This window comes from Papaver somniferum, chromosome 3 (assembly GCF_003573695.1).
Source record: "Papaver somniferum cultivar HN1 chromosome 3, ASM357369v1, whole genome shotgun sequence".
Classification (NCBI taxonomy): Eukaryota; Viridiplantae; Streptophyta; class Magnoliopsida; order Ranunculales; family Papaveraceae; genus Papaver; species Papaver somniferum.
Genome location: NC_039360.1, coordinates 14,706,745 through 14,729,637, shown reverse-complemented (window position 1 = coordinate 14,729,637; position 22,893 = coordinate 14,706,745). Strand labels below are relative to the sequence as shown.

The 22,893-nt window shown below is 37.4% G+C and overlaps 4 protein-coding genes and 1 long non-coding RNA gene across 7 annotated transcripts; 2 read left to right on the top strand and 3 right to left on the bottom strand.

Annotated features, from left to right (window-relative positions):
* The first annotated feature begins 254 nt into the window (after nucleotides 1-254).
* On the top strand, nucleotides 255-2,068 carry LOC113355368. 2 transcript variants are annotated; one of them, XR_003362383.1, is made up of 2 exons: nucleotides 255-916; nucleotides 1,001-2,068. It is a non-coding gene; the product is annotated as an uncharacterized LOC113355368 (long non-coding RNA). The 2 variants fall into 2 exon arrangements; XR_003362382.1 differs by having other exon boundaries at nucleotides 256-916; nucleotides 1,018-2,068.
* Nucleotides 2,069-2,541: 473 nt separating this feature from the next.
* LOC113355367 (membrane protein PM19L-like) lies at nucleotides 2,542-4,298 on the bottom strand. Its single transcript, XM_026598204.1, has 4 exons — nucleotides 4,117-4,298; nucleotides 3,074-3,293; nucleotides 2,930-2,975; nucleotides 2,542-2,832 (listed from the first exon to the last, which is right to left on the bottom strand). Exons 1-4 carry the CDS (start codon nucleotides 4,241-4,243, stop codon nucleotides 2,740-2,742), a joined length of 486 nt encoding a protein of 161 aa, XP_026453989.1. The 5' UTR covers nucleotides 4,244-4,298; the 3' UTR covers nucleotides 2,542-2,739.
* Nucleotides 4,299-10,962: 6,664 nt separating this feature from the next.
* LOC113355365 lies at nucleotides 10,963-17,128 on the top strand. 2 transcript variants are annotated; one of them, XM_026598200.1, is made up of 13 exons: nucleotides 10,963-11,180; nucleotides 11,945-12,026; nucleotides 12,138-12,241; nucleotides 12,619-12,745; nucleotides 14,336-14,430; nucleotides 14,604-14,727; nucleotides 14,829-14,909; nucleotides 15,040-15,138; nucleotides 15,236-15,394; nucleotides 15,498-15,561; nucleotides 15,649-15,719; nucleotides 15,990-16,208; nucleotides 16,356-17,128. In XM_026598200.1, the coding sequence occupies exons 1-13, from the start codon at nucleotides 11,143-11,145 to the stop codon at nucleotides 16,860-16,862; spliced, it is 1,770 nt and encodes a 589-aa protein (XP_026453985.1). In that variant the 5' UTR covers nucleotides 10,963-11,142; the 3' UTR covers nucleotides 16,863-17,128. The 2 variants fall into 2 exon arrangements, with proteins under 2 accessions (XP_026453985.1, XP_026453986.1); XM_026598201.1 differs by lacking the exon at nucleotides 10,963-11,180 and adding an exon at nucleotides 11,717-11,831.
* An 18-nt stretch (nucleotides 17,129-17,146) lies between these two features.
* Nucleotides 17,147-18,954, bottom strand: LOC113355366 (cytochrome P450 84A1-like). Its single transcript, XM_026598202.1, has 2 exons — nucleotides 18,010-18,954; nucleotides 17,147-17,860 (listed from the first exon to the last, which is right to left on the bottom strand). Exons 1-2 carry the CDS (start codon nucleotides 18,940-18,942, stop codon nucleotides 17,222-17,224), a joined length of 1,572 nt encoding a protein of 523 aa, XP_026453987.1. The 5' UTR covers nucleotides 18,943-18,954; the 3' UTR covers nucleotides 17,147-17,221.
* Nucleotides 18,955-21,838: 2,884 nt separating this feature from the next.
* Nucleotides 21,839-22,658, bottom strand: LOC113355363 (histone H2A.1-like). Its single transcript, XM_026598199.1, has 2 exons — nucleotides 22,406-22,658; nucleotides 21,839-22,269 (listed from the first exon to the last, which is right to left on the bottom strand). Exons 1-2 carry the CDS (start codon nucleotides 22,604-22,606, stop codon nucleotides 22,024-22,026), a joined length of 447 nt encoding a protein of 148 aa, XP_026453984.1. The 5' UTR covers nucleotides 22,607-22,658; the 3' UTR covers nucleotides 21,839-22,023.
* Between the last annotated feature and the right edge of the window lie 235 nt (nucleotides 22,659-22,893).

Here is a 22,893-nt window from a genome sequence, read left to right as displayed (position 1 = left end):
TGTCTTGATTAATTTGTTGCACTTACGACACGCATCAGCGGTGCTTCGCACCGAAGCACACACGCCGCCGTCCGGTCGGGCGTGGATGTGAGTTCATTAGATCCTATCTTTTTGCTGAAACTTTTGGTACGTGTTTTCCGCACATAAAGTTTCATCAGGTTTTTTTTGTCTTGCAGAATCTTTTTCCCCCATAATTGTTGCATCAGTTTTTTGTTGCATCCGTCTAAGGGTATTTTTTTTTCAGGGATATATTTTATCATTCCCACTTTTTTTTTCTTACTTGATTAATTCAGCTTAAATGACTTCATTAAAAGTGTGTCAATTAACTCAATCAAATTTACTTATCAGTTCTGAATTGTTATCTCAAGCAATTTTTGGCTTTCGTTGGTGAGTTTGTAAAGATATACTTAATGCGCTATACTTACACTACCGAACTAATCAACTTCCCACAACTGAAAGACACAATATACAACAATTGGTGGGTTAGTTTGTCAGGCGATTTCGGGCAGGGAGAAAAAAAAATCTGGCATCCTTAACTGCTCAGATCCGCTTGGATCTGGGCAGTACCAGTCTTAAACATCATATATTAGCTTAGATTTATTACTCTAGTAAAGAAATCAGGAAAATAAAAGCCTAAACCTAACATCAATCTTCACCTTTAAACCCTAAATCGCCGCCATGGATTTAGCAGACCTCATAGGCTAAATCCTCGATTCATCGACCCTTCAAATTCATTTAGGTTGATTGCTTGCTAGTTTATTGTGATACCCCGTATTTACAGAAGATTTTAGAGGTTCCAACTTGTGCTTCTTGATGGGATTGAATTCAATCGAAGTTTTATCGATTATTATCTTCATCAATAACATATCCAACCTTGGTTCCAGATGCTATAATCACTCCATTTTTGAGTTATGAGGTAATATTTCAGGTTTGCCTGCCTATCTCTCAGATTCAGTCAAATTTCTTGATAATTTTTAAACCTTGATTCGCAAATCCCTAGTTTTCTGCTTTGTGTAGGTTGTTAGCTGTTCTTGCTTTTGCGTCTGATTCCTTTCCTTTGAAAGTTGTCTTGGGCTGGTGAAGCCCCATCTCCCCTGTTTTTTTTCCGGTTGTTTACCTCTTGAATGTGTTGTTTGAACGCTGTAAGGTAATTGTCTAAAACTACCAGTTAATTTCAGTGTTAAGTTTTGGTTTAGGTGTGTACTGGTGTTGGTGGTTATCCTATCGTGTTTTTCCTCTCAGTGCCTTGTCTATTTTAGCTTTGTGTTACTTTGTTATTTGTGTTTTTGAACTCAATTCTGTTTGCTAAGGTTTAATTGGCTCCTTTTGTTTGTCAGTTTTCTTCCTAGGACGTGGAGCTTTCTTATAATTGATTTCTGATCTAGATAGGACCTTTTGATGGCTAATTTTGAACTGGATTTACCTTTTTTAGTCTCTGGGATAACATTATTAATTGATCTTTAACCTTGACATCCACTGAGAACAACATTATTGGTTTCATGCTCAGCATAATACCTCTTCTGCACCAATATCACTCAGCCAAAGGATTTCAATTCCTAACCCCATCTATATTGGCAGTGCTTAACTGCATCTTCACAATTATGCTCATAACTCCATGGTTGGATAATTGTTAACCTTGGTTTACCTCTTGCGGAACAGTAAAAAGCCTGCTCGGTGACTCTATCACCTAGTTCTCTACTATAATTTTGTCATCTAAGTCTTGACCAAGTTGGAATTTTGGTCACTTTAAGCGGCACAATCAGCAGGTTGGAAATCTAAGTTATAATCCCGGGAGTGTATCGTAGCTTCAACGTTTCTTTGTATCTCAACAGCAAGAAAAACTTATTTGGTATGCGAATGGATCGATGAATCCGACACCTTTAATTAAGTCTTTGTCAGTTTCTTTGTTTTTTAGTTTTTCAGCAAAATTTAGTGTAACTGAAGTTTGTATTTCCTTTTCGTTCCTTTTCAGTTTAGTATATTTTAGTTCTTTAGCAGTAGTAGGTTTAATAGTTGTAAGTGTGCTTGTATTTTGATATTAGTTTTAATAATCTCTGTAATAGCACTAGTAGGTTTAAGATCTAAATCCTTTGAGGGCAAAGACAAGATTCTACTTCATGTCACCTTCAAAGCCAAAGTTCAGATTGAAGTTATGGGTAACGCCAATAAACAAGAATGCAGACAGATATCGATGGAGCAGTACTCAACAACATCTGGATACATCTCGGATCAATTGCATCGAAAACCACCAACAACATCCAAGTTTTTATGGACTCGGCTATGTCCATCAAAAGTACAGCTTTTCTTGTGGAAAGCATTCGTCGAAGGCTTTTGTACCATCGACAACCTCATCCAGATCCACCCCATCAATCCCAACATCCATCCCCGCTGCAATCTCAATCTGGAGACTGATACTCGAATTCTGCTTCATTGTCATGATTATGTAGTTTTCTGGCGTTCTTTTACGGGTATTACATACACTCTTGTAAACAGCCCTTTAATTGATTAATGAATATCATGCTTCAAAAAAAAAAGAAAAAATACAACAATGGGTGTTTAATGTATTCAGATAGTAGCAATTTGCCATCACTTAGGGGGTACTCACAATTCCTTATAATGGGATAGAGGGAAAACAAAAGGAAAAGATTACATGGAATGTACATGCAATTATGGAAATGTAAGCATATATTCAGTTTTTACAATAGACAAGTTGAAAACCAGCATATGCATTCGAATTCTTTAGCTCCTGGCGCTGTTAATCCCAGCATGGAGAGCACCCGCGCAAAACAGTTGAGTACCACTTAGGATGATCGTAAATGTCTCCAGAGCTCTCTGCAAAGTTTTGAACCAAATAACAAATAAGCTCATAAGACTTTATATGATTAATCTGAATCTCAATTTATCTTGATATGTTAATCTTGCTACGTACCAAGTTTGAACTCCTATATCCAATATTTATCTCTTTACAAGCCAATCTGCAACGGAAAGCGGTGTAAGATGTTTTGATTTCGTTATCTGTTCATCCGGAGCTATGCATATATTGCAAATATATTAGTAATTACAGTTTCCTTACCCCATGGCCAGAAGAGTAAGAGCCCAACTGACAATAGAAGTGGTAGCTGCTGAATATAAGTTGGGTCTTGTGAATTGAAGAACGTTAGTGATTCCAGAAACCGAAGTAGCGATACCCACAAGTCCAGCGATGAGCGAGAAGATCACGAAAAATCCCGTTGCCATGTTTCCAATAGGAAAGTATATTGGAAATAAGTAAGCCGGCATGGACGAACTAGACGCTGCAAGTTCATCAGGAACCACGTTTAAGTAATTACTGTATGCAAGTGTTCTTAGAGCAACTGCAGTGGACGACTAAACCCAAATTTGGTGTCGAGTGGGCTGGTGTAGTGGGACGGACCATCGATCAAAATTTGATCAAAGAGTAAAACTCGGACCAAATTTGGTCGGCGATTAAGACCAAATCCAAATATAGTCGGGCGTTTATATAATGTCCACCTATCAAAGAGTTAACGCATGATGCAGGGCGTTGGTATAATGTCCGTCTGGATGGGGCGTTGGTATAATGTCCGCCTGGATGGGGCATTGGTATAATGTCCGCCTGGATGGGGCGTACGTAAAGTTAACGCCGCACACCCAGGCGTTGATATAGTCATATACTGTTGTTCACAAAGTTTTGAAAACTTTGCTTGGGGCGTTGTCTTTATCAACGCCCCATTTTTTTATTTTTTTTTTGAACCCGGGCGAACGTATAATCTCCGTCCCACACACCAGGCGTTGCTATAGTTCACGCCCCATACAGGCGTTATCTTTATCAACGTCCCATACCAGGCGTTATCTTTATCAACGCCCCATGCCAGGCGTAATCTTTATCTACGCTGGACGATGAAGCGGACTTTATATCAACGCGTGACCAAATTTACTCGTCACCCGCTACGCCACAGGACGGACTAAACCCAAATTTGATCTTTTTTTTTAGTCTTTGGTCTTTAGTTATGCTCGCACCACTGTGGACGCTCTTAGAAATTCAAATGTTGTTATATGTTAGTCATGCATCTTTCGTCAGATTGATAAATAAATTCTCTTAGACAGTTACGTTCTTACCTTTTTCGTACGCGTTGTCAATTCCATACTGGAGAGCCCATCCAGAAATGATTGAAACAATTGCATACATCACAAGATTGATAAAAAGAAGGAAAAATGCTAGTGATTTAGATGCTCCAGCAGCCATTGCTTTGGTAAAATATTTGGAGCAGAAAATCAAACAGTTCTTAATTGGAGAGTTGTGTTTTTAGGCCTCTGCTTTAGTCCTAGGTGCATTTATATATAGCTACTTGAAAGAAATTATGGTGTGTCTTGAATTGAAAGAAATGGTTTAGATTCTTTGCTTCTCTTCTTGGGGTTGCACTGTTGTTGAAGAAAGGAATCACTAACTAAGAAATATTTAGAATACTTGGAAGAAAGCATTTTAAAGAAGCATGCCTAATTTAAACCATATCAAAAGAGTAGAATATTTTTGCTTATGCTTTTTATGTATTTGGTTGGATGCCACGCATAAAAAGTAGCCAAAAGTCAAGAGCTAGATTGAGAGTTAAAAATTCCAGTAAAAAGTATTGTTGATTCCGGAGAAGTAGAGGCACTTAATATTTTCGTTTGTACAACGTCGTCATGCTTAATTTAGTACTCATGAACAAATCTTGATCGAACCCAATGTAGATCGAACTTGTCGAAGACGAGTTGCAGTGCTGTCATGGTCTTCCATGATGGTTTATAAGTTTTTATGACCCAAAAAGATGTTCTTGGTCTGCACGTCTTTCCGTTCGATATACAACAAATGTTTATAATGTTTTGAACGTTCTATCCGTTTATTTTTACCGCACGATCGGCGGCGGGACCCACTTTTTAACATTCCCTATCCAACGGTAAGCAAAGAAACCCTAATAGGCGGTGGGAGTAGTTTTTAAGGAGTGAAACCGGCCTAGTAGTTTTTTATCATCGCCGTTTCAGCTTAGGGCTTCTCATCCTTCCATCTCTTCTTCTTCTCAGCAGGTACAATGGAAAAAAACAGATGTCGGAAAAGCGGACAAAAAGCCACAGTTGAAACCACATAACAGACCTTTTAACGTTTTTGATGCTAAAAATACGTTTGCTTCCATCATTCCGATATCCGCCAAGAAATTGCGTAAACTGTGTTTCCCAGACGAGGACCAGAAACTTTCTGGTGAATTTGACGTGTTAAATGTTTTATTATCCAACACCGAAATAAGCATTTCGTCTCTGGTGCTTTTCAAATCCGATAAGATCAGAGTCCAGATTCCAACCGCTGAACCAATATCCGTTGGGATCTATCTCAGAAGTTTTAAGAGAGCTCTGAGGATCATGGCGGTATCACGCAAGAAAATTCATCGGATCCTTATCGCTTATCAAAAGGAGGGAACCGGCTGATCATTGCGGATGGCCGGGTCGAGGTGTTCATAGAGACCGACAGACACTTGCGAGATGAATATTTCTAGAGCCAGAAATTTTTTATTGTCCGGTTGCCAACAATGCAAGCAAGTACACATGTTTTTGATATTATGTATTAATTGCATTTTATTTTATTTTTAATCGTTTCAGAAATTAAAAACCGGTGGTGCTGTTCACAGCATAAAAACACCACACTACTCACAGCTCAGAATATCAAAACCCTACATCTTTAAAATGGTGAACCCTTTTATCCAGTGGTGGGTCCTGACTGAAAGCCATGAACCAATATCCTTGCAACACCTAGCATTTCAGATGTGAATATCCGGTTAAAAACAAGTACACCACTGCACTTCTTGTAATGATGGAGATCAGCAATGATTAGATTCCTCTTGATTTGGACCATCCACCTACCTAGTGACGTGATGTGATATGAGACGTTCCCGTTACGGTAGAACATCGCATGATCAACACTCCACACCGCAAGAAGTTCTTGGTTTGCACGTCTTTGATTACAGAAAATTGATATGCAAAAGGACTATCCATCCGTCTCAAGCAAATTTAAAATGAAGGCTATTATTGTGCTTCACATTTCATTATAGAGGGGTCACCTAATAGGACAAAAACGGATCACCCAAAAATAAATTTAAAATGTTTCGTACGTTCTCCTTTTAGTGAAACACCAAACACTGAGAGTTACCCTTGCCCCTTCTTATAATCTGGCCTTCCTTCTCTGCAAAAGAAAATGATACATGACTGACGTTTGTTTTTATTGGATCTAATGATGGTTGATAGATACCATTGGACCAAGGTTAACAAAACTGAGGAACAATGATTAGATTCCTGATCTGGACCATCCACCTACCTAGTGATGCGATAGGATAGGAGACGTTCCCGTTACGATAGGACATCACATGATCCCCACTTCCACAAGTGCGGGTGAGGTCTCATTTTTCTTTGAGTTAATACTGATCGGAAACCAAGCTATCCGGACTCAGCCTGAACGGGCCATTGGTAAGTCTGTTTTGAGAGGAAAGCGACAGGGAAAGGAACCCCCGGTTTTTAACCCCGATGTTTGACAACATTACATTACGTGGCGTGCATCTAAGCCCTAAATCCGGAGCGGCGAATTTTTTCGGATCCTGCGGTCGGGTACACCGCTGAATGCGTATAAACAGTATATGTGTGACACGGCCAAGGATATGACGTGGTCGGGCCGCATACTTGAAATATGGGGTCCCTCTTAATTTTGTAACATCTATTATAACTAAAAACCTGCCCCCTCTAAATCCCTGTCAACATTTCACTTTTTGAGAAAAAGTAGGGAGTTAAGAAAAAGAATTAGTTACACTTTCTGGTATTCAACTGTTTTAAGACTTTATTTTTTTCTTTATAATAGGTGTCACAAAATTAAGAGGGGTCACATACTTGAAGTATGTGCCCTGACCACATCGTAGTCGCACCGGTGTGACACATAGACGTGATATTATTTCGAGAATGAATGACCGAGATTGTTATCAAATTTTTATGATCATTTTCGTATGACAAGCCAAAATGATTCACACCCCACCCTTTCTGCCCCATAATGTGTCGCCAGGACAGGGTCTGATAGGGAAGCAGGCAAAGTGGAGCTTGCAGGCAACAAAAAGCCTTGTGATAATATGGGGTTTTTATTAAAAAAAATCTTTTGGACTAAATTGTTAGTTACATTAAATTGAAGGGTTTAAAAAAATTATCTGAATAATTGAACTTTGAGAAGTAACGTCTTTTAGTTTTTTTTCATCTCGTTTTTTCCTCTTCACCTTTACGGCTTTACTGCCCCCATTCTTTTCAGATCACGGCGCACTAGATTTTTTCTTTTGTTTTCATTTCTTTTCTCACAAAACTCATAAAAACAATCAATTGGAAGTCTGAAATCTGGATTGATGTCCTAATTGAACATTTCTACAAGGATAAAAGGGACTATTTCTTATTTGGACTTAGAGAAACTAAAGTCTATGAGTGATGATTGTTTGTTGGCATCATGTATCAAACTTGAAGATTATTTAAGTTATGGAACACATTCTGATATTGATGGCAGAGACCTCTACACCGAATTAAAGATCATGAAAAGGACTTTGCCGGCTGAGGCAAAGAAACCACTTGAGATATTACATTATTTGCAAAAGTTGCAAGCTTGTTTTCCTAATGCTTGGGTTGCTTATAGAATTTTGCTGACAGTTTTGGTTATCGTTGCCAACGCAGAAGAAGTTTTTCCAAGTTGAAATTAATCAAGTCTTATCTTCGATCTTCAATGTTACAAGAAAGGTTGGATGGATTGGCTATGATATCTATTGAAATAGTCATAGCCGAAAAAATAAATTATAAGTTGATTATTAAGAGATTGCGTCTAGGAATACTCGTAGGGTAAAGACATTAAAAAAAAGCTTTGTAAGTTTCCATTTTATTTATTTATACTAGAGACAATTGATGATCTTTAGTAGTTGAATTTGTGCAAAAAAATAATAATTTAGGGGGAAAAAAAAAACGAAGTTCACTTCAGGGCAAATTTTCCACAGGAACGGCCCTGTGTGTCGCGTACCTATTCGTGGCTCATATCAGTGAGGTATCCATCACGGGTTCCAAAGGTTCAAAGCTCCTAGGTCAGATAATTTTTGATTAATCTCAGGTCAGAGTAGAAGGCTTTTTTTAAATATAGCCACATTTTTATTATTAATAACCCATAAAACTAAGTCAACCAAATTGACCCACAAATCAAATTTAATCTTTTCAGGTTATCATCCATATCCCACGAAATTAAGCTTATATAATTAAAAGGCCGATCCAACTCGTTCTTCATTATTATTTTTCTACGGTTATTATTATCCTATTTTGATTGATATCAAACTATAACAACACGTTTTTTTTATTTTATTTTTTTTTGTAAAAGTATAAATTATAAAACAAAAGGATTTTAACTGATCTAGCTAGCTGCAAGAATTTGGATTCTGTTATCAAAAAATTAACATAAATTACCATGTCCTCATCAGGCCATAGAATATCAAATTTTCATAGAATTTTTCCCATTTGCAGTCTGTCCTTTTTGAATTCCTTCGAGAAGTTTAATGGGTTTCCACCATTTGATAAGGATTTTTCATTCTAATCCTTTTTCTCGAAGATTTAAATGTGTTTGTGGCAATGTTGAGTATATGTTAGTAACGAGAGTTTTGCATTTTGTCCATGATTTCGTTTATCGATAATCCCTGACGACTATCGTTTGCATAAACGCATCTTGTGAAAAGGAATTAAGAAGCGTTGGCAATGGTGATATAACACCATTCCTGATTCTAAATTTGTTAAACAAAAAGATAGAAATTCATGAAATTTCTTTTATTGGTTTGCATGAATCATTTGCAAAGAGAAAAATTTAACCTGAAACTTTGTTGGATTTTCTGAAAAGATAAAAAGAAAAAACTGGTAGTGTTAATCATAAAAAATGGGGAGAAAAAAAATCTGGAAATACTTTCAGGGTTTAAGGCGTCTTGATTCTTGATGGAATATAATGAAGAACAACGAGTTAAATATTGTGGGCTATAAATAATACGGCAATGCTATACTGCGCCCTACTCACCGCCCATGCTGATGTGATGTGTTACTAGATCATGTGAATTCTTGGATTCTCATTTTTCTCTCTCTTTCTAAGTTCTTCAATTCTATAATCAATACTTTGTCATCTGGATCTGAATTTGTTTATTTTGAAAGTAAATGCATTTAAATCAACAGATGCATATTCAAAAACCCAATTGAGTGCTCTTGAATAAAGTATGAATGAAGTTTTTCAATTGAAGTTCTGTATTGTAATCACGAGAACCTTGGTCAAATCTCGGCAGCCATCTATTAATAAGAAAAATTCTTTATCACGGGAATTTTTTGCATACAAATTTTGATCAAGGAGTTGGAACTTTTTGCATACCATTATCTTCCTTCTTCATTTAAATGTTTGCTTTCTTTTGTTTTTCATAAAGAGAGAAATCTGAGAACTAATCTTTGATAAATTTGAGTTGATGGTTGAATTTAAAAACTCGAGCTCCCAAGATTATTCCAAGTGTAAGAAAATTTCAGTACATATCTCATGAACTCAAACAGGTTCTACCATGAAATGTTCAAAAACCCACCTTTCACTTCATTTTTCTAAGAAACCTAGATTTCAAACCTCTATTCAAATCCTTAAAATCAGTGACTTCACTCTAGTTAAACGGGAGGAATAATTATGATGTGCAGAATTCAATATTTGAGTGGGAGGGGTGATTATATTTTGATTTGATTCTCGTTAAAATCTTAAGAATTCAATTGTTCTATTGTGCAGGATAATGAACACATACAAACAATCTGAAATCAAAATTCGATTTCCAAAAACAGGAAACTAAAAGTGTTCTGGGTTAATAAGCTTTGCTTAGGATCTGTTTGGGAGCTTGGAAACGGGATAACATATCCTGGAAAAGTTTATCTTAATTTAATTTATGATAACCTTGTTAATGGTTATTTTTAATAGTGTTTGTCTAAAATTCTATCATATCTTGGGTTAGGTTAATTTGTGTTTGTTTGACTACAAAAATAGGTTAATATAAATAATTATTTCTTAGATAAATACTTATTTTAAAGGAAAATAACTGTCTAACCCAGGTGAGGATACAGGTAACCCAGGTATTTGGAAGAATACCATAACCTCACTTTTTATACTTCCTAAAATCAAGGAAGGTTTAGTAATCCTTATCCAGGATTGGAATTGTAGTGAGACAAACACATTTTAACAGTTTTTTGCTGGATAACCCAACCTAAGATGGGATATCCAGGATACCAAACACGACCTTAGTGTTTTTAATTCCTTCAATGGGGGGAATAATTGGTCTTCTCATTAGTTTCACCTTGGATTGTAAGAAAGATGATCTAATGATTTTTCAATACGACGAGGATCTGTTTTCAGGGAGGAAAGAAGATAGACGAGAGTTCTCAATAATGGAGCAGAAGAAGAAGTATGAGAAAATACAAAGAACAGAGAAATAATACAGACGCGTCAGCTAGCCACGTTGGACTGGCCGTAGAATAGGACATAGAATCGGACTCCGAATAGCATTTCGTAAATAATAACGATGAATGGTCAAATTCGATTTATCGGTTAGTTTGATCGACTAGGTCCCCTGGGCCATCAATAATGAAAGTGTAGCTATATTTAAGAAAAGCCGAGTAGAATACCATGCTTTTCGAGGGGAAGGCTTTAGCCACATGACTCAGACACAGTGGGACATTTACCGGCAGGCATTCAGGCTAGTGGGACGTATTAGAGCTTACCGGCAGGCAGGCATTCAGGCGGAAACCTTGAAGGGTCACCGAACGTGGGTCCCACTATGATGTTGCTTGGTGGTCTCTCTCTCCCGGAGTTTGTGTTTTGTTTGGGTTGTGGAAGTAAACAACAACAAAAATAAAATAAAAACGATCAAATCAAATCAGATAATACCAACAAAAAAAAAAAAAAACAGAATTCCGTTCTGGTTTTTTCTTCTCAGAAATCTCCAATTCCTTGTACTTCTTCTTCTTCTCCATCTTGTCTTTGGGAAGTCTAGAATTAGGGTTTTTGAAAATTGAGGTAAACAAAAAGATTTCTATTGAGGAGGAGTAAGTAAGTCTCCTATGGAACAACTTGTTAACTTCATCATTCGACCTCCAAGGTAATTAACCAACACTTTCTTCTTCATCTTCTTTTAGTTTCTTTTTTATGATTATATTATTTGTTAGGTTTTTCTTGAGATCGGATCTTGATTGGTCGAAGTTAGGTTTAATATAAGAATGTTAGAATTTCCATCTTTGCTTAACCTGAGTTTACTTTTTTCAGTGAAATAATTTTCGAATTATTACTCAAACTTAAATTTTATTGCTTAGTTTTTGTAATTATTAGTGGTATAGTTTTTGAATTCGACTCAAACTTAAATTTCTTGCTTAGTTTCTGTAATTATTAGTGAAATTTATTGTTTCTTATACTAGATTAAGAGAAACCTCAACTCTTTGATCTTCTTTGGTAGTAAGTCGTCTGTTAACTGTATATAAGGCTTATAGGGGGTACACATTATTAAGTATGTCCAATGAATTTTGAGCTTAAATTTTTGGTTAGGCATGATGGGGATGTTTGATATGGAATTTGGTATTTGTTCTTTATTAGGCTGAAGGACCAAAACTCAATGTCTCAAACCACATATATCTTCTCTTTAGGAAAAACACACACAGCATACTACGTGGTTTATTACGCAGAAGTGTGCACGCTGGAATGTTGTTGACTTCATAAATCACACATGATTTGATCATTTTTACTAAAGAGATAATATGTGCGAGTTAATATCAGTAATTGATTTTGATCTTTGATCCTTGAGCCCAATTGACCCTACAAATCTCTTTTACTCGTGCAAACAAATGATGACCTTGTGTATTTTGTTTGCAGAGCGGAGTATGACCCGAAAAATGATTTGTTGGAAGATGAGTTTATGCTAAAAGGACAGTGGTTCCAAAGAAAAGACTTGGAGGTAAGCAGTCGTGTTGATACTAAGCAATGAGCTATATTGGGCTCATTTTCTTGTAAATAAGAAAGGTAACATAGCATAGCCTTAATGCTCTCATGCTTGAACTTTTTGCAGGTCACAAATAGCCGGGGAGATGTACTTCAATGTAGTCATTACATGCCACTTGTTATTCCTGACGGAATAACACTTCCATGTGTCATATACTGTCACGGAAACAGGTAATCTGGCATGTAACATTTTCAATTTGTCTAGGCTTATCCAATGCATTTCTTGTTTGCAGACTGGTTTGTATTTTGCTGCATCTTCCCTAACTATGTTGCCTAGTCATAGAGACATTTGAATTATAAATCTCCGTGATTTTAAATTAGTAGTGAGAGCTTCCCTTGATCTCATTGAGTTCGGAAAATTATCAATCATTAGCGGTCCTATCTGGTTAGAAGGGGCAATGCATCTTTAAGTCTTCTATAAATTCCTCTCATCATGCGGTTTTCTTCATTCCTGCTCTTAACAAAGCAACAAATCTGTTAAGTTGACTTTCTGACTTTCATGTTATTTTTTGCCTCACTGATAATCAATATTTCTTGGTTGCTCTCAGTGGTTGCAGAGCTGATGCCAGTGAAGCCGCAATTATTTTGCTGCCCTCATACATTACAGTCTTCACCCTTGACTTTTCAGGATCTGGACTCTCTGGAGGAGAGCATGTCACTCTGGGTTGGAATGAAGTAAGTGCTTTGATAATGAAAATTCTTTCATAGTCAATCTTAAGAAACCTAGACTTAATTTTGTAATTAAAACTGCAGTTACTAGAATTTTTTAACTCAAATTTGCAGTGACATGCTTTATGCATGTGAGAACTGTGGTGGGAGGACCTAAGTGGTCCTCCTGTCCCTCTACTACTAAGATGTATTTTGTTATGGTATGATGTCTAAGGATCTGGATCTGAAATCCTCAGTAGGTATGTTAAGCTTTAGGGTGTTCCTCTGTTAATTAATGGCTATAAGTACCTCACTTCTGTGCTCGTGCCTTTGGTTCATAAGAGAAATATGCTGTCTCCATTCTGTATGTGTCACGTTCTTGTATAAAGCTGTGATGTTTGGGAGCAAGCTTGCTTGTCTACAGAAGATAATTTTATTTGATTTTCAGCAATCTGTTGGACAGCAATTGACATTCTCGTCTATCTGCATGAGGCTTGAGAAGCTTACTGGACAACTGTTAATGGGATGTCATGGTCAGTATTATTATAAGCTATATAGGTTGGTGGAGACGTGGAGTTGAAGGTAGTTTACTAGTTTCTTTCCTAAGGAGATATGAGGCATACCTTTGAGTCAAATTCTGATACTTTTGAACATTGTGAATCACGGAGTGGAGGTTAGAATCTCTTAAATGTTTTATTGAAGAAGGATCTGATTGGGACTAGGGGAGAATATTGGGTTGGTGGCTTAGGGAGATAGGATGTAAGCTAGAAATCTATTTGTTGAAATCTGTATAGGCTCCAGCACTGAGGAGTTCTTAGGCCAAGGCCTCCAACATTAGGAGAATGTTAAGCTAGAAGGATGATGACTAGAGAAATGCTGCACTTGCATTGGCTGTGAGATTTGGGACAAAAAAAACAAAACATGAAACACACAATAATGAGAACAAAGCAGTAGAAGGATGAGCAAGAATTTGTGGTTCTACTGTTACTTGATCCGTTATAAGTTTTCAAAAAAAAGTTACTTGATCCGTTATTAGTTAAGGAAGCCTTGGCTTAGGACACAAAGTGAAATTAATACATGTTCTTTACCTTCTTTAGCTTTTATTTTCCCTTTTTTCTTTCGCTTTTTTTTTTTTGTCTATTTTATTCAAAGATGATAATGCTTACGAAGTTACAAGGTGAGGTAACCTACCGTTGGCGAACTTCTTCTCCCTTGTTTAGACTTTAGATACAAGTTTTGAAGTATTCAGTGGTAGCCGTTCATAGGATTATTGTATAATAAACTAGATGGTTTTCATTCCCGATAAATAGTTTGTACTAGTCATATGACATATTTATGGAAACTGTGTGTTAAATCTGTGATCGTGTTCAGTTGGACTAGCAACTTATGGCTTAACAGCTTCTGTGATATTTGTACACAACCTCCTGCAACTAATACTTATTTATGTTTGGATGCCCAAGTAATTGAAGATAATATGTGTAGTATTTCAAATGCGCATATGGTTGAACAATCTATATGCTATACTGACTGGTCACTATAAACTGCATCAAAGTGTTATTGGCGATACCCAGATTTAAAATATTTTAATCATCTAATTTGATTTTGTTAACTTTTCAGAAGGATGATCTGCAAGCGGTGGTCAATTATCTTCGCTCAGATGGCAATGTGTCTTGTATTGGTTTGTGGGGTCGTTCTATGGGTGCTGTGACCAGGTTTATTTCGTCGGTTAGCTTTTTATGTTATACCTGGACTAAGTATATACATTTCTTTTCTTCTTGAACTGTTTTAAAAGACAGCCTAAAACTAAAATTCGAAAGTGTGGCAGTTATTTGGAAGTACTTCAAAAGTTTAAACTAATTTGAATTTGTGAAATATGCTCTCACAGCTTAATGTATGGTGCTGAAGATCCTTCAATCGCAGGAATGGTTCTTGACAGCCCGTTTTCTGACTTGGTAGACTTGATGATGGAGCTTGTGGACACTTACAAATTTCGTTTACCCAAGTTCACTGTCAGTAATGCTTTTACTACTTTCTTTCTCTACTTTCTGATGTGTACTAAAAAATTGGTTAATATCTCGTCCACTGATAAATCTTTAGTTGCTTCATCTAGGTGAAGTTTGCTATCCAATACATGCGGAAGGTTATCCAGAAAAAGGCGAAATTTGACATAACAGATTTGAATACCATTAAGGTACAGACTATGTTATAGCTGACATTCCAACTCATGATCCTTCCTGGTTTTTCCATAATAGTAGTTATTATTTTCCTATTCTCTCAGAAGTACACCTAGGCATTACATCTAGTCTCACTTTTTATGGCAGGTGGCAAAGTCATGTTTTGTTCCAGTTTTATTTGGGCATGCCGTTGATGATGATTTTATCAACCCTCACCATACGGATCGTATTTATGAAGCTTATGTGGTAATCTTTGTTTGTTAGATAGTCAGAGGTCATTCAATTGGTAATTTGCCTATGTGTTTATCCTTATCTTGTTTCTTCTGTGGATGCTGCTAAACAGGGAGACAAGAATATTATCAAATTTGAGGGAGATCACAACTCTCCACGCCCTCAGTTCTACTTTGATTCGATAACCATTTTCTTTCATAATGTTTTAAACCCTCCTACAGAGGCATTTGAGAAAAGTTATTTTGACACTATGCACGATTACTTTGGGAAGGTAATAATGCTTGTTGTCATCTCCCCCAATTTATGATGTTTATTCATTACTAGAACTTCCTTGGTTTCAGTTCTTAATCCTGACGTTACAATTTTGTGTTCAGGCTAGTTGGGATTCCGCGCGTAAATTAGGTCAAACAAGCCACACTCAGATGAAAACATCTGAAGGTATGAATTAGAAACTGTTGCTGCAAAATTTTCAGTCTTTTTGTTAAAGTGCTTTATATGAATCTCTGCATCAAACTGGGCATGCAGGAATGGGTTCAAGTAGCACTGAAGAGGCTATAAATGAACTTCGGTCCAAAAGACAAATGAGTCGGACGGAGGTAATTGCCTTGCATAATTTTACTACATTTTTTAGTCTTTGAGGCACTATGTATGAAAAACCACATTGAATAAACCAACTTCCATTAGGTCACTTCAAAGAGTGAATTTCTGGTAGAGCAAATCATGTGTAGGCTAGTTATGTGTAGCCGCTATCTGCAAGCAAAAATGGTGGACTCTCTAGGAAATATTTTAACTATCTTTTGCAGTTTGGCTGGTTTTCACACTTAAAGAAGTTGCGCCAACATGCATCATCTGTTGACTCTTATCAGGTCCCTTCTGATAACCCCTCTGGAGAAAACCAATCTGCAAGTGAGTTAGGTGGAGAAAAGGATCTGGTCTCTTCATCTGCTGGACTGATTAGCTTCGATCTCTCAAACGGTCATCTTCATGAGCCAACAGCTCCAAACACGACAGACGATGATGAGTACATTGAGTACCCACTCGATAACTTATCAGATTTTCCATGCAACATGGAAGAAGAAGAGAGGGTAAGTATTGTTTCCCCTTTCCATGTTCAAATGGTTTTCTCGGGATTTGCTCAGTGTATGTGATTCCTTTGAGGGGCGCAATTTTGTTCACCTGATTGATCTTGTCTCTCGATCTCTTAACTTGAAATTGGTGGTATATTTTTTCAGATGCTCATGGAAGCAGTGCTACAGTCATTGAAAGACTTGGATAACAAACACACAAATGAAGCACAATCACCTAGTGTAGACACCAAATCCCCTGAATCCTCTTCTTCACGGAAAGACAACTCGAAATCATTTCAAGAAGAAAATAGTCGATCCTCGGGAACAGACTGCACTACTTCCACGTCAGAAAACGCAAACGATTTAGCTTCATCAAATATGAAAATCATATCTGCAGCTACAGAACAACAACAGCACACAGTCCCCACAGGTCCATCAACCACTGAGTCGAAATCTTCTGCAGCACTTTCGAAACTAAGAAATGCTGTTAAAAGTTCTAGTCTTAGTAATGCTCCAAATACATCTGGCAGCAAAAGTCCAGCTCCACCAACCCAAGATGAAGACATCTCAGGTGGAACTCGAGCCACTATAACAGTGCAGAAGAATCCAAGTAGTAATATAATGGACGGCTTGATGCATCGTTGGGGTCTTAATTTCTTTAAGAACAGTTAATATTGTGATTAAAACCTTGAAGAAAGAAAAGCAAAAAGAAACAAATTTGTGAAGATGCGAGTACAAAGCTTTGATTTTTATTTGTTGGGGGGTGGGAAAGGAAAAAAAAATAGCAAAAGGGGATCTGTAATATTCTTGTGAAAAAAAATGTGTTTATGTTAGTAGGAGTTCTGATTGTGATTGAATGACTGACTGATGTATTTGCTTTAGCAGCATTAACACAAACAATTGACCAAATTCTTGAAATCATTTTTTGTGAAAATATATTTTTCGAAATTGTTGCTTCCTTTTATTCCGCAGGACAATACAACTGTTTATAACTTGCAAGTACAATCCAAAAGGAGATAGTTAACAGTTAGTTAACATTTTCTCCTCAAATTTACGGGGCCATTTAAGCGAGTGCTTGGTACCGCAACAAGTCGGACTTCTCTTGGGGCAGTGAGTCCAGGCACATCGTTCATATTCATATCACTAGGCTCCAGACCATTAGGCAACTTCCATGAGAAACTATGAAGAAGATGAGCCAAAGTTAATTCCAACTCGTACATCCCCAGCTGCATACCAGGACGAGAACGTCTACCCGACCCAAATGGTATAAACTCAAAATGACAACCTTTAAAATTAGCAGCACCTTCGTCAAGAAATCTCGATGGTTTAAACGCATCAGCATCAACCCAAGCATCTTTATTGCGGCAGATAGCATATGTATTGATCATTATGCGTGACCGGGAGGGTATTGTGTACCCTGCAACTTCAGTTTCTTGAGAGTTTTCATGGAGAAGAAGTGGAACTGGTGGGTGAAGTCTTAGTGTCTCTTTGATGCAACATTTTAAGTACGTCAAATTGTTCAAGTCGGTTTCTTGCACTCTGCGGTTTAGTCCTACTACCTCATTTAGTTCATCTTCTACTTTTCTTAAATCCTCTGGACTATGCAGTAGTTGTGTCATTACCCACTCTATTGTAGATGCAACTGTTTCTACTCCACCGAACATTACATCCTGTGTTGCGAAAAAATATCAGTAGACAGAAGTTAATTTTGTTATAAGTAAATACTACCCGTCTCTGGAAAAGAGGTACTATCACTTTTTCATTTTAGTAACTGTTTTCCAGAATCGAAGGGCATAATATAATATGTTCTGTTACTTACCATGATAATACCTTTGATGTTATCTCGACTGAGAGATACAGAAACCTTCACATCATCATGCACAACATCCTTCTTGCCATCTTTGCCGTAAAATGCAAGTAGCTCATCAACCATATCTTTATCCACTGCATCCCCATTGCTATTGGTTTTCTTTATATGCTTATCAATAATTGTAGCAATGAATTCATCTATTGACTTCCTGGCCTTAACTAGTCTCCTGCTAAGCCCTTGTGGATCCATCCAGTTTAACCAGGGGAAGAAATCGGCTACATTTAATGCACCCAACAGCTCTGAATATTCTTGTAATATGGATATGAAGTAGTCCTTGTTACCATCAGCTTTCGCGTCAGACACCCCGAAAGCAGCTCGAAAGGTTACGTTCATTGAGTGTATGAACGCTAGTTGGCCAACATTTACAGGTGACCCGGTTTGACGTAATACAGTTGCAATTGTAGAATCAACCTCTTCCCTTACAGCATTCCATGATTCTTCACGTTTCCTACTGAAGAGTTTCATGACACAGAGTTTACGCATCTGCCTCAAAAACGGACCGTAATTCGCAAACACCATGTCTGACCGATCGTAAGTTAGGTACTTGATTGCACCATTTGCGGGTCGATCAGAGAAGACGCTGTCTTGTACTTGGAGTACTTGACGAGCGATTTCAGGCGCGGTAACAGATACCATATGAAGCTTACCGATGCGAAGGTGAACGATTCCGCCGTATCTCTGGCCTAGTTCAGCTAGACTTTTGTGAGTCGAATGACCCATCATTGATATATTTCCTATCAGTGGTAACCCTTTTGGTCCTGGTGGGTATGGTAGTTTTGAGCAACTGACCTTAAAATGAACTAAAATACTTAACAAGAACATAACAGGTAGAAGAACAAAGAATACTAGTATGGACATGGAATCTAAACTGTTCAACTCCATGTCGACACTAGGTGATCCTCACTCTTGATCCATCTTTGTGTTTGTGTCCAGTGATTTATACACTTTCTAAAGTTGGTCTCAGACTCTCAAGAAAAGTGGGTTACCAGATAACATTAACATATCAGTTCACGTGAAACATGCATTATCAAGATCTGATATTTACACTGAAAAAGTAGGCCTATTTCACTATTTCATAGTCACTATGATGAAGCATCTCAATTATTAAGAAAGTTCCAAGTAATCAAGTGTGTGATAATAATTAAATTAACATTGTTGTCTCCGAGTTCATGAACCTGCGTAATATCTTCATGGCCCTAGCAATCAAATAACCGCAATAACAACTACTACAATAAACAAAAAGGTTAAGTGGTTTTTGAGCTGTTCATTTCTTTGGCAAAAGTTTTTTTTTTTTTTTAATCATAAGAGGCCGGCCGAAGAAACCAAGCCACAGTCAGACTGAGGGGGAAGAAAAACGAAGCCACGGAGGAGAAGAGGACGACAAGCTCCAAAAGCCATACGAAGACAGGTACTAGGCACAACTCAATCCGCCATGGCCATTGCACACAAAACAAGTCATTGTTCCACTAACTTCAAGATTTTGTTGATAGACTTAGGTCTACTTTACAACTGTTGCATTCATCTCATTGTGTGACCATGTCGCAGACATGCATAGATTATGCCCAGTCGTCAATACATTTGGAATATTTTTTTGCCCTGTTCAGAAACTTGCAACTATGCATTCCAGTCAAGCCAATGAAAGAAAATTTTACAGGACAATTCATAAATTGAGACACGCACAGGACAGCAGTCTATAGTGGTGAGAACCAAACAACACCAACATGAGATAAGTTGAGACGCGATGGAGCGTCAGATAACATACAAACACAAAATCAAACACTAATACATGTCGGGAACCAGAATAAACTGAATATCATGATGTGAACATATGAAAAATGACACAAAAATTGATTATTGATATCGACATAATAGCGATCAAACTGGAAGGACTGGAGCTGCAACTCACATTTGTCATCCTTTACAAGCCAGATTCAGGATAATTTTACTGCAAGCACCAACCAAAGAACTTCTACGTAAGATGATGATCCCATAAAGCAGCCTTAGGATTCGGTTCACATATTCTCTTAACTCATGGCAGCACGATTACCCATTCATCTCGGCACATTGATTAGTTCTTTCAAGCCTCCTGCAGCTAAAAAACTTTCCCGTTTCATAACAGTTAAGAGAGTCTGGTTCAGCAGTGCATTTTTCGTCTCATAGTTTAATCACGCAGGTGGTCTAAGCTTGTTCCTTAGTTTTAACAACTTGACAAAAGCAAGGCAGGTGAGAATTAGAACTTATCGTCATCCACCTCGGCAATATGCTTTGCAAGTTCCTGCTCCTGTTGTTGTCTCGTCCTCATCGTTTATGCGCTTTACTTTTCCCTCTCATGTGAATCAATTATGCATGTTCGGGAGAAGGCAACCCTCGAGTTGAAAGCAGATTGAGGTTCATTTGTGGAATAAACATCCCCAGTCTCCTTCGACACCATCCACCCATTTGCATGGTCCAAAGTTGCATCTATGGCACCTTCTCGGATTGCCTTGGCTACAATGCTCTCAACAGCCTGAAAACCAAAAGAAAATTTGAAGATCTCTTGTCAAAATCCTTAAATAATGTAAACAGTAACATTTAATCTGATCGATGGATTCCTACTACACTAGTAAAAGGGCTCACATGAAGCTGACTTAATATTACAAGTTCAAATGTATAAACCATATTGGGAGGTCACCAAAAAACATACATATATGCAAAACCAGAAAATATCTGGAGAAGAGCAAGCCAGTGTCTAATAAACGAGAGTGGAAAAATAGGCAACAACTCATTTGGTGCAAGTTTGAACAGTCAAGACTCACATTTGTAAGCTCAAAGTATGGCCTCAAAACTGTTCTCATGCCTTTCTGCATGAAGACACTTCTGCTCTCTAGTATTTCCCCCTATGGCAGCCCCATTGGTTGTATTGAACTCGGAAGGGCTCCAACAGGAGCTTTACGAGCAGCTTGCAAGAGGCTCTCTTTCACATCAGTGTACTCCGTCTGAATAGTCCCATTCTTTCCAAAGTAAAAGAGGTATCAACAGTACTGCATAAAGAAAGTACAGTTAAATAACCTGGCAACAAGTGCCTCTTAATTGATCATTATTATATAATAACTTACTGGGACACTTTGAGGCATGACAATGTTATACCATGTTGATTTTACTGTGATCTCAAAATCCCAGAATTTGATACATCGCATTATTGGCCCAAAACTTAGCCTTCCTAAATGGGATCTTCTTTGCGTACTTAGAACTCATTACAATAATTTCACAAGCACAAAAAGATAAGGCACGAGTGGATAAAGAATTACAGATCAACAGGCACCATTCTTACTTAGACTGAATATCAGCAGCCTTCTAACACAAAGTGTACAATCATTGCACAAGAACCATTCAGAACAGAATTACCCTAGTACTATTATTGGATACGAAACTTATGTTTATTAGATTCTCAGCTCCTTTATCATTACAATTTAACCACAAATATCCTAGTATTATACTCTACAAGTGAACTTAACAGACAGTGCCATACTTGGCTCCAAAACTACATATGGTCCCTATACGAAGGATGTCAATCCTAGTTGAAGCTAAGCAAAGCTAGAACATCTTGGGCTGAAGTTATTGATTTACAGTAAAAATCCCCAAATTTAAAATTTCAAAATGAGTGATTTTCTTGTTGTCTTGTGCACCAGATGCAGAACAGAAAATTCCTCTACGGATTTTCCTGAATCGCAACTTTGTTGTTAGCATGTTTATCAAAATGCTTCTGTGAGATTTGATTCAAAAATAGGATTTCAAGCAATTGACAACTGAATCTGAATTTAAAGATTGATGATTCCATTGATTTGATATGAACATGAAAACCCACTACAGAAAGAGATTACAAACCCTAAAATCTGAATCATTTAAATCAACAAAATGACTTCATAACCCCAAAAAGTTGAACCCTACATTTCATTACAGATTACTTTCTAGATCTAGAAGATCTTACTTCTTCTTTGGAGATTTAGCAGCAGTAGATTTTGATGGAGATTTTGGAGTACTGGCAGCCTCATCCTTCTTCTTTGGTAACAAAACTGAGTTGATGTTGGGAAGAACACCACCACTAGCAATAGTAACACCAGAAAGCAATTTCCCCAATTCCTGGTCATTCCTAATTGCCAACAACAGATGTCTTGGGATGATTCTTGATTTCTTGTTGTCTCTGGCAGCATTTCCAGCTAATTCCAATACCTAAAAACCCAATTTAAAAAACAAAAACCCAAATCAGAATCAAAATCAAAATCAAATTCATTGAAAACCCAGATTCAGAATGAAGAAAAACAGTAAAATTAATAAAAACTAGGGCTTGTTTGTTTGATTTTTTTACCTCTGCAGCGAGATACTCAAGAACAGCAGCCAAGTAAATTGGAGCACCAGAACCGAGTCTTTGAGCATAACGACCCTTCTTTAAGAAACGAGTGATTCTTCCAACTGGGAATTGAAGTCCAGCTTTGGCTGATTTTGTTACTGCTTTCTTTCTATCACCACCTTTCCTTCCTCCCTTGCCAACCTTTGCTGTTCCTTCCATTATCACTTAAAAAGTTTCTGAAAATCGTTATGAATCGTTTGAGAGATGGAGATAAGATTTGTGAGTCAAAATGTTCTTGGTTGCTGCTTATTTATACTGAACTAGCGATCCGTATGTTTCTTTATTAACCAATAAGATTTGTTCTATAATTGAACAGTGAGGATTGTATTACTCACTTCAGATGAAGATCTAACGGCTAAGAGATTAAGACACGTCATCGATCCGTATGCTTCTTCATTCTGGGTCAAGAAGGCGGGACTGGAGTGAATAAAGTTTTGTCCCTAAGA

Excerpts from the sequence above, each read along its gene's own strand:
- LOC113355365 (XM_026598200.1), top strand. The coding sequence starts at position 11,143 with ATGGAACAACTTGTTAACTTCATCATTCGACCTCCAAG. Across the intron at positions 14,910-15,039 it reads CAGATTTGAATACCATTAAG|GTGGCAAAGTCATGTTTTGT; the intron begins GTACAGACTATG and ends TTTTTATGGCAG. Across the intron at positions 15,139-15,235 it reads GTATTTATGAAGCTTATGTG|GGAGACAAGAATATTATCAA; the intron begins GTAATCTTTGTT and ends GCTGCTAAACAG.
- LOC113355363 (XM_026598199.1), bottom strand. The coding sequence starts at position 22,606 with ATGGAAGGAACAGCAAAGGTTGGCAAGGGAGGAAGGAAAGGTGGTGAT. Across the intron at positions 22,270-22,405 it reads TTGAGTATCTCGCTGCAGAG|GTATTGGAATTAGCTGGAAA; the intron begins GTAAAAAAATCA and ends TTGGGTTTTTAG.
- LOC113355367 (XM_026598204.1), bottom strand. The coding sequence starts at position 4,243 with ATGGCTGCTGGAGCATCTAAATCACTAGCATTTTTCCTTCTTTTTATC. Across the intron at positions 3,294-4,116 it reads TGACAACGCGTACGAAAAAG|CGTCTAGTTCGTCCATGCCG; the intron begins GTAAGAACGTAA and ends ATGAACTTGCAG. Across the intron at positions 2,976-3,073 it reads CTTACTCTTCTGGCCATGGG|ATTGGCTTGTAAAGAGATAA; the intron begins GTAAGGAAACTG and ends TTTCCGTTGCAG.
- LOC113355366 (XM_026598202.1), bottom strand. The coding sequence starts at position 18,942 with ATGGAGTTGAACAGTTTAGATTCCATGTCCATACTAGTATTCTTTGTT. Across the intron at positions 17,861-18,009 it reads ACATCAAAGGTATTATCATG|GATGTAATGTTCGGTGGAGT; the intron begins GTAAGTAACAGA and ends TTCGCAACACAG.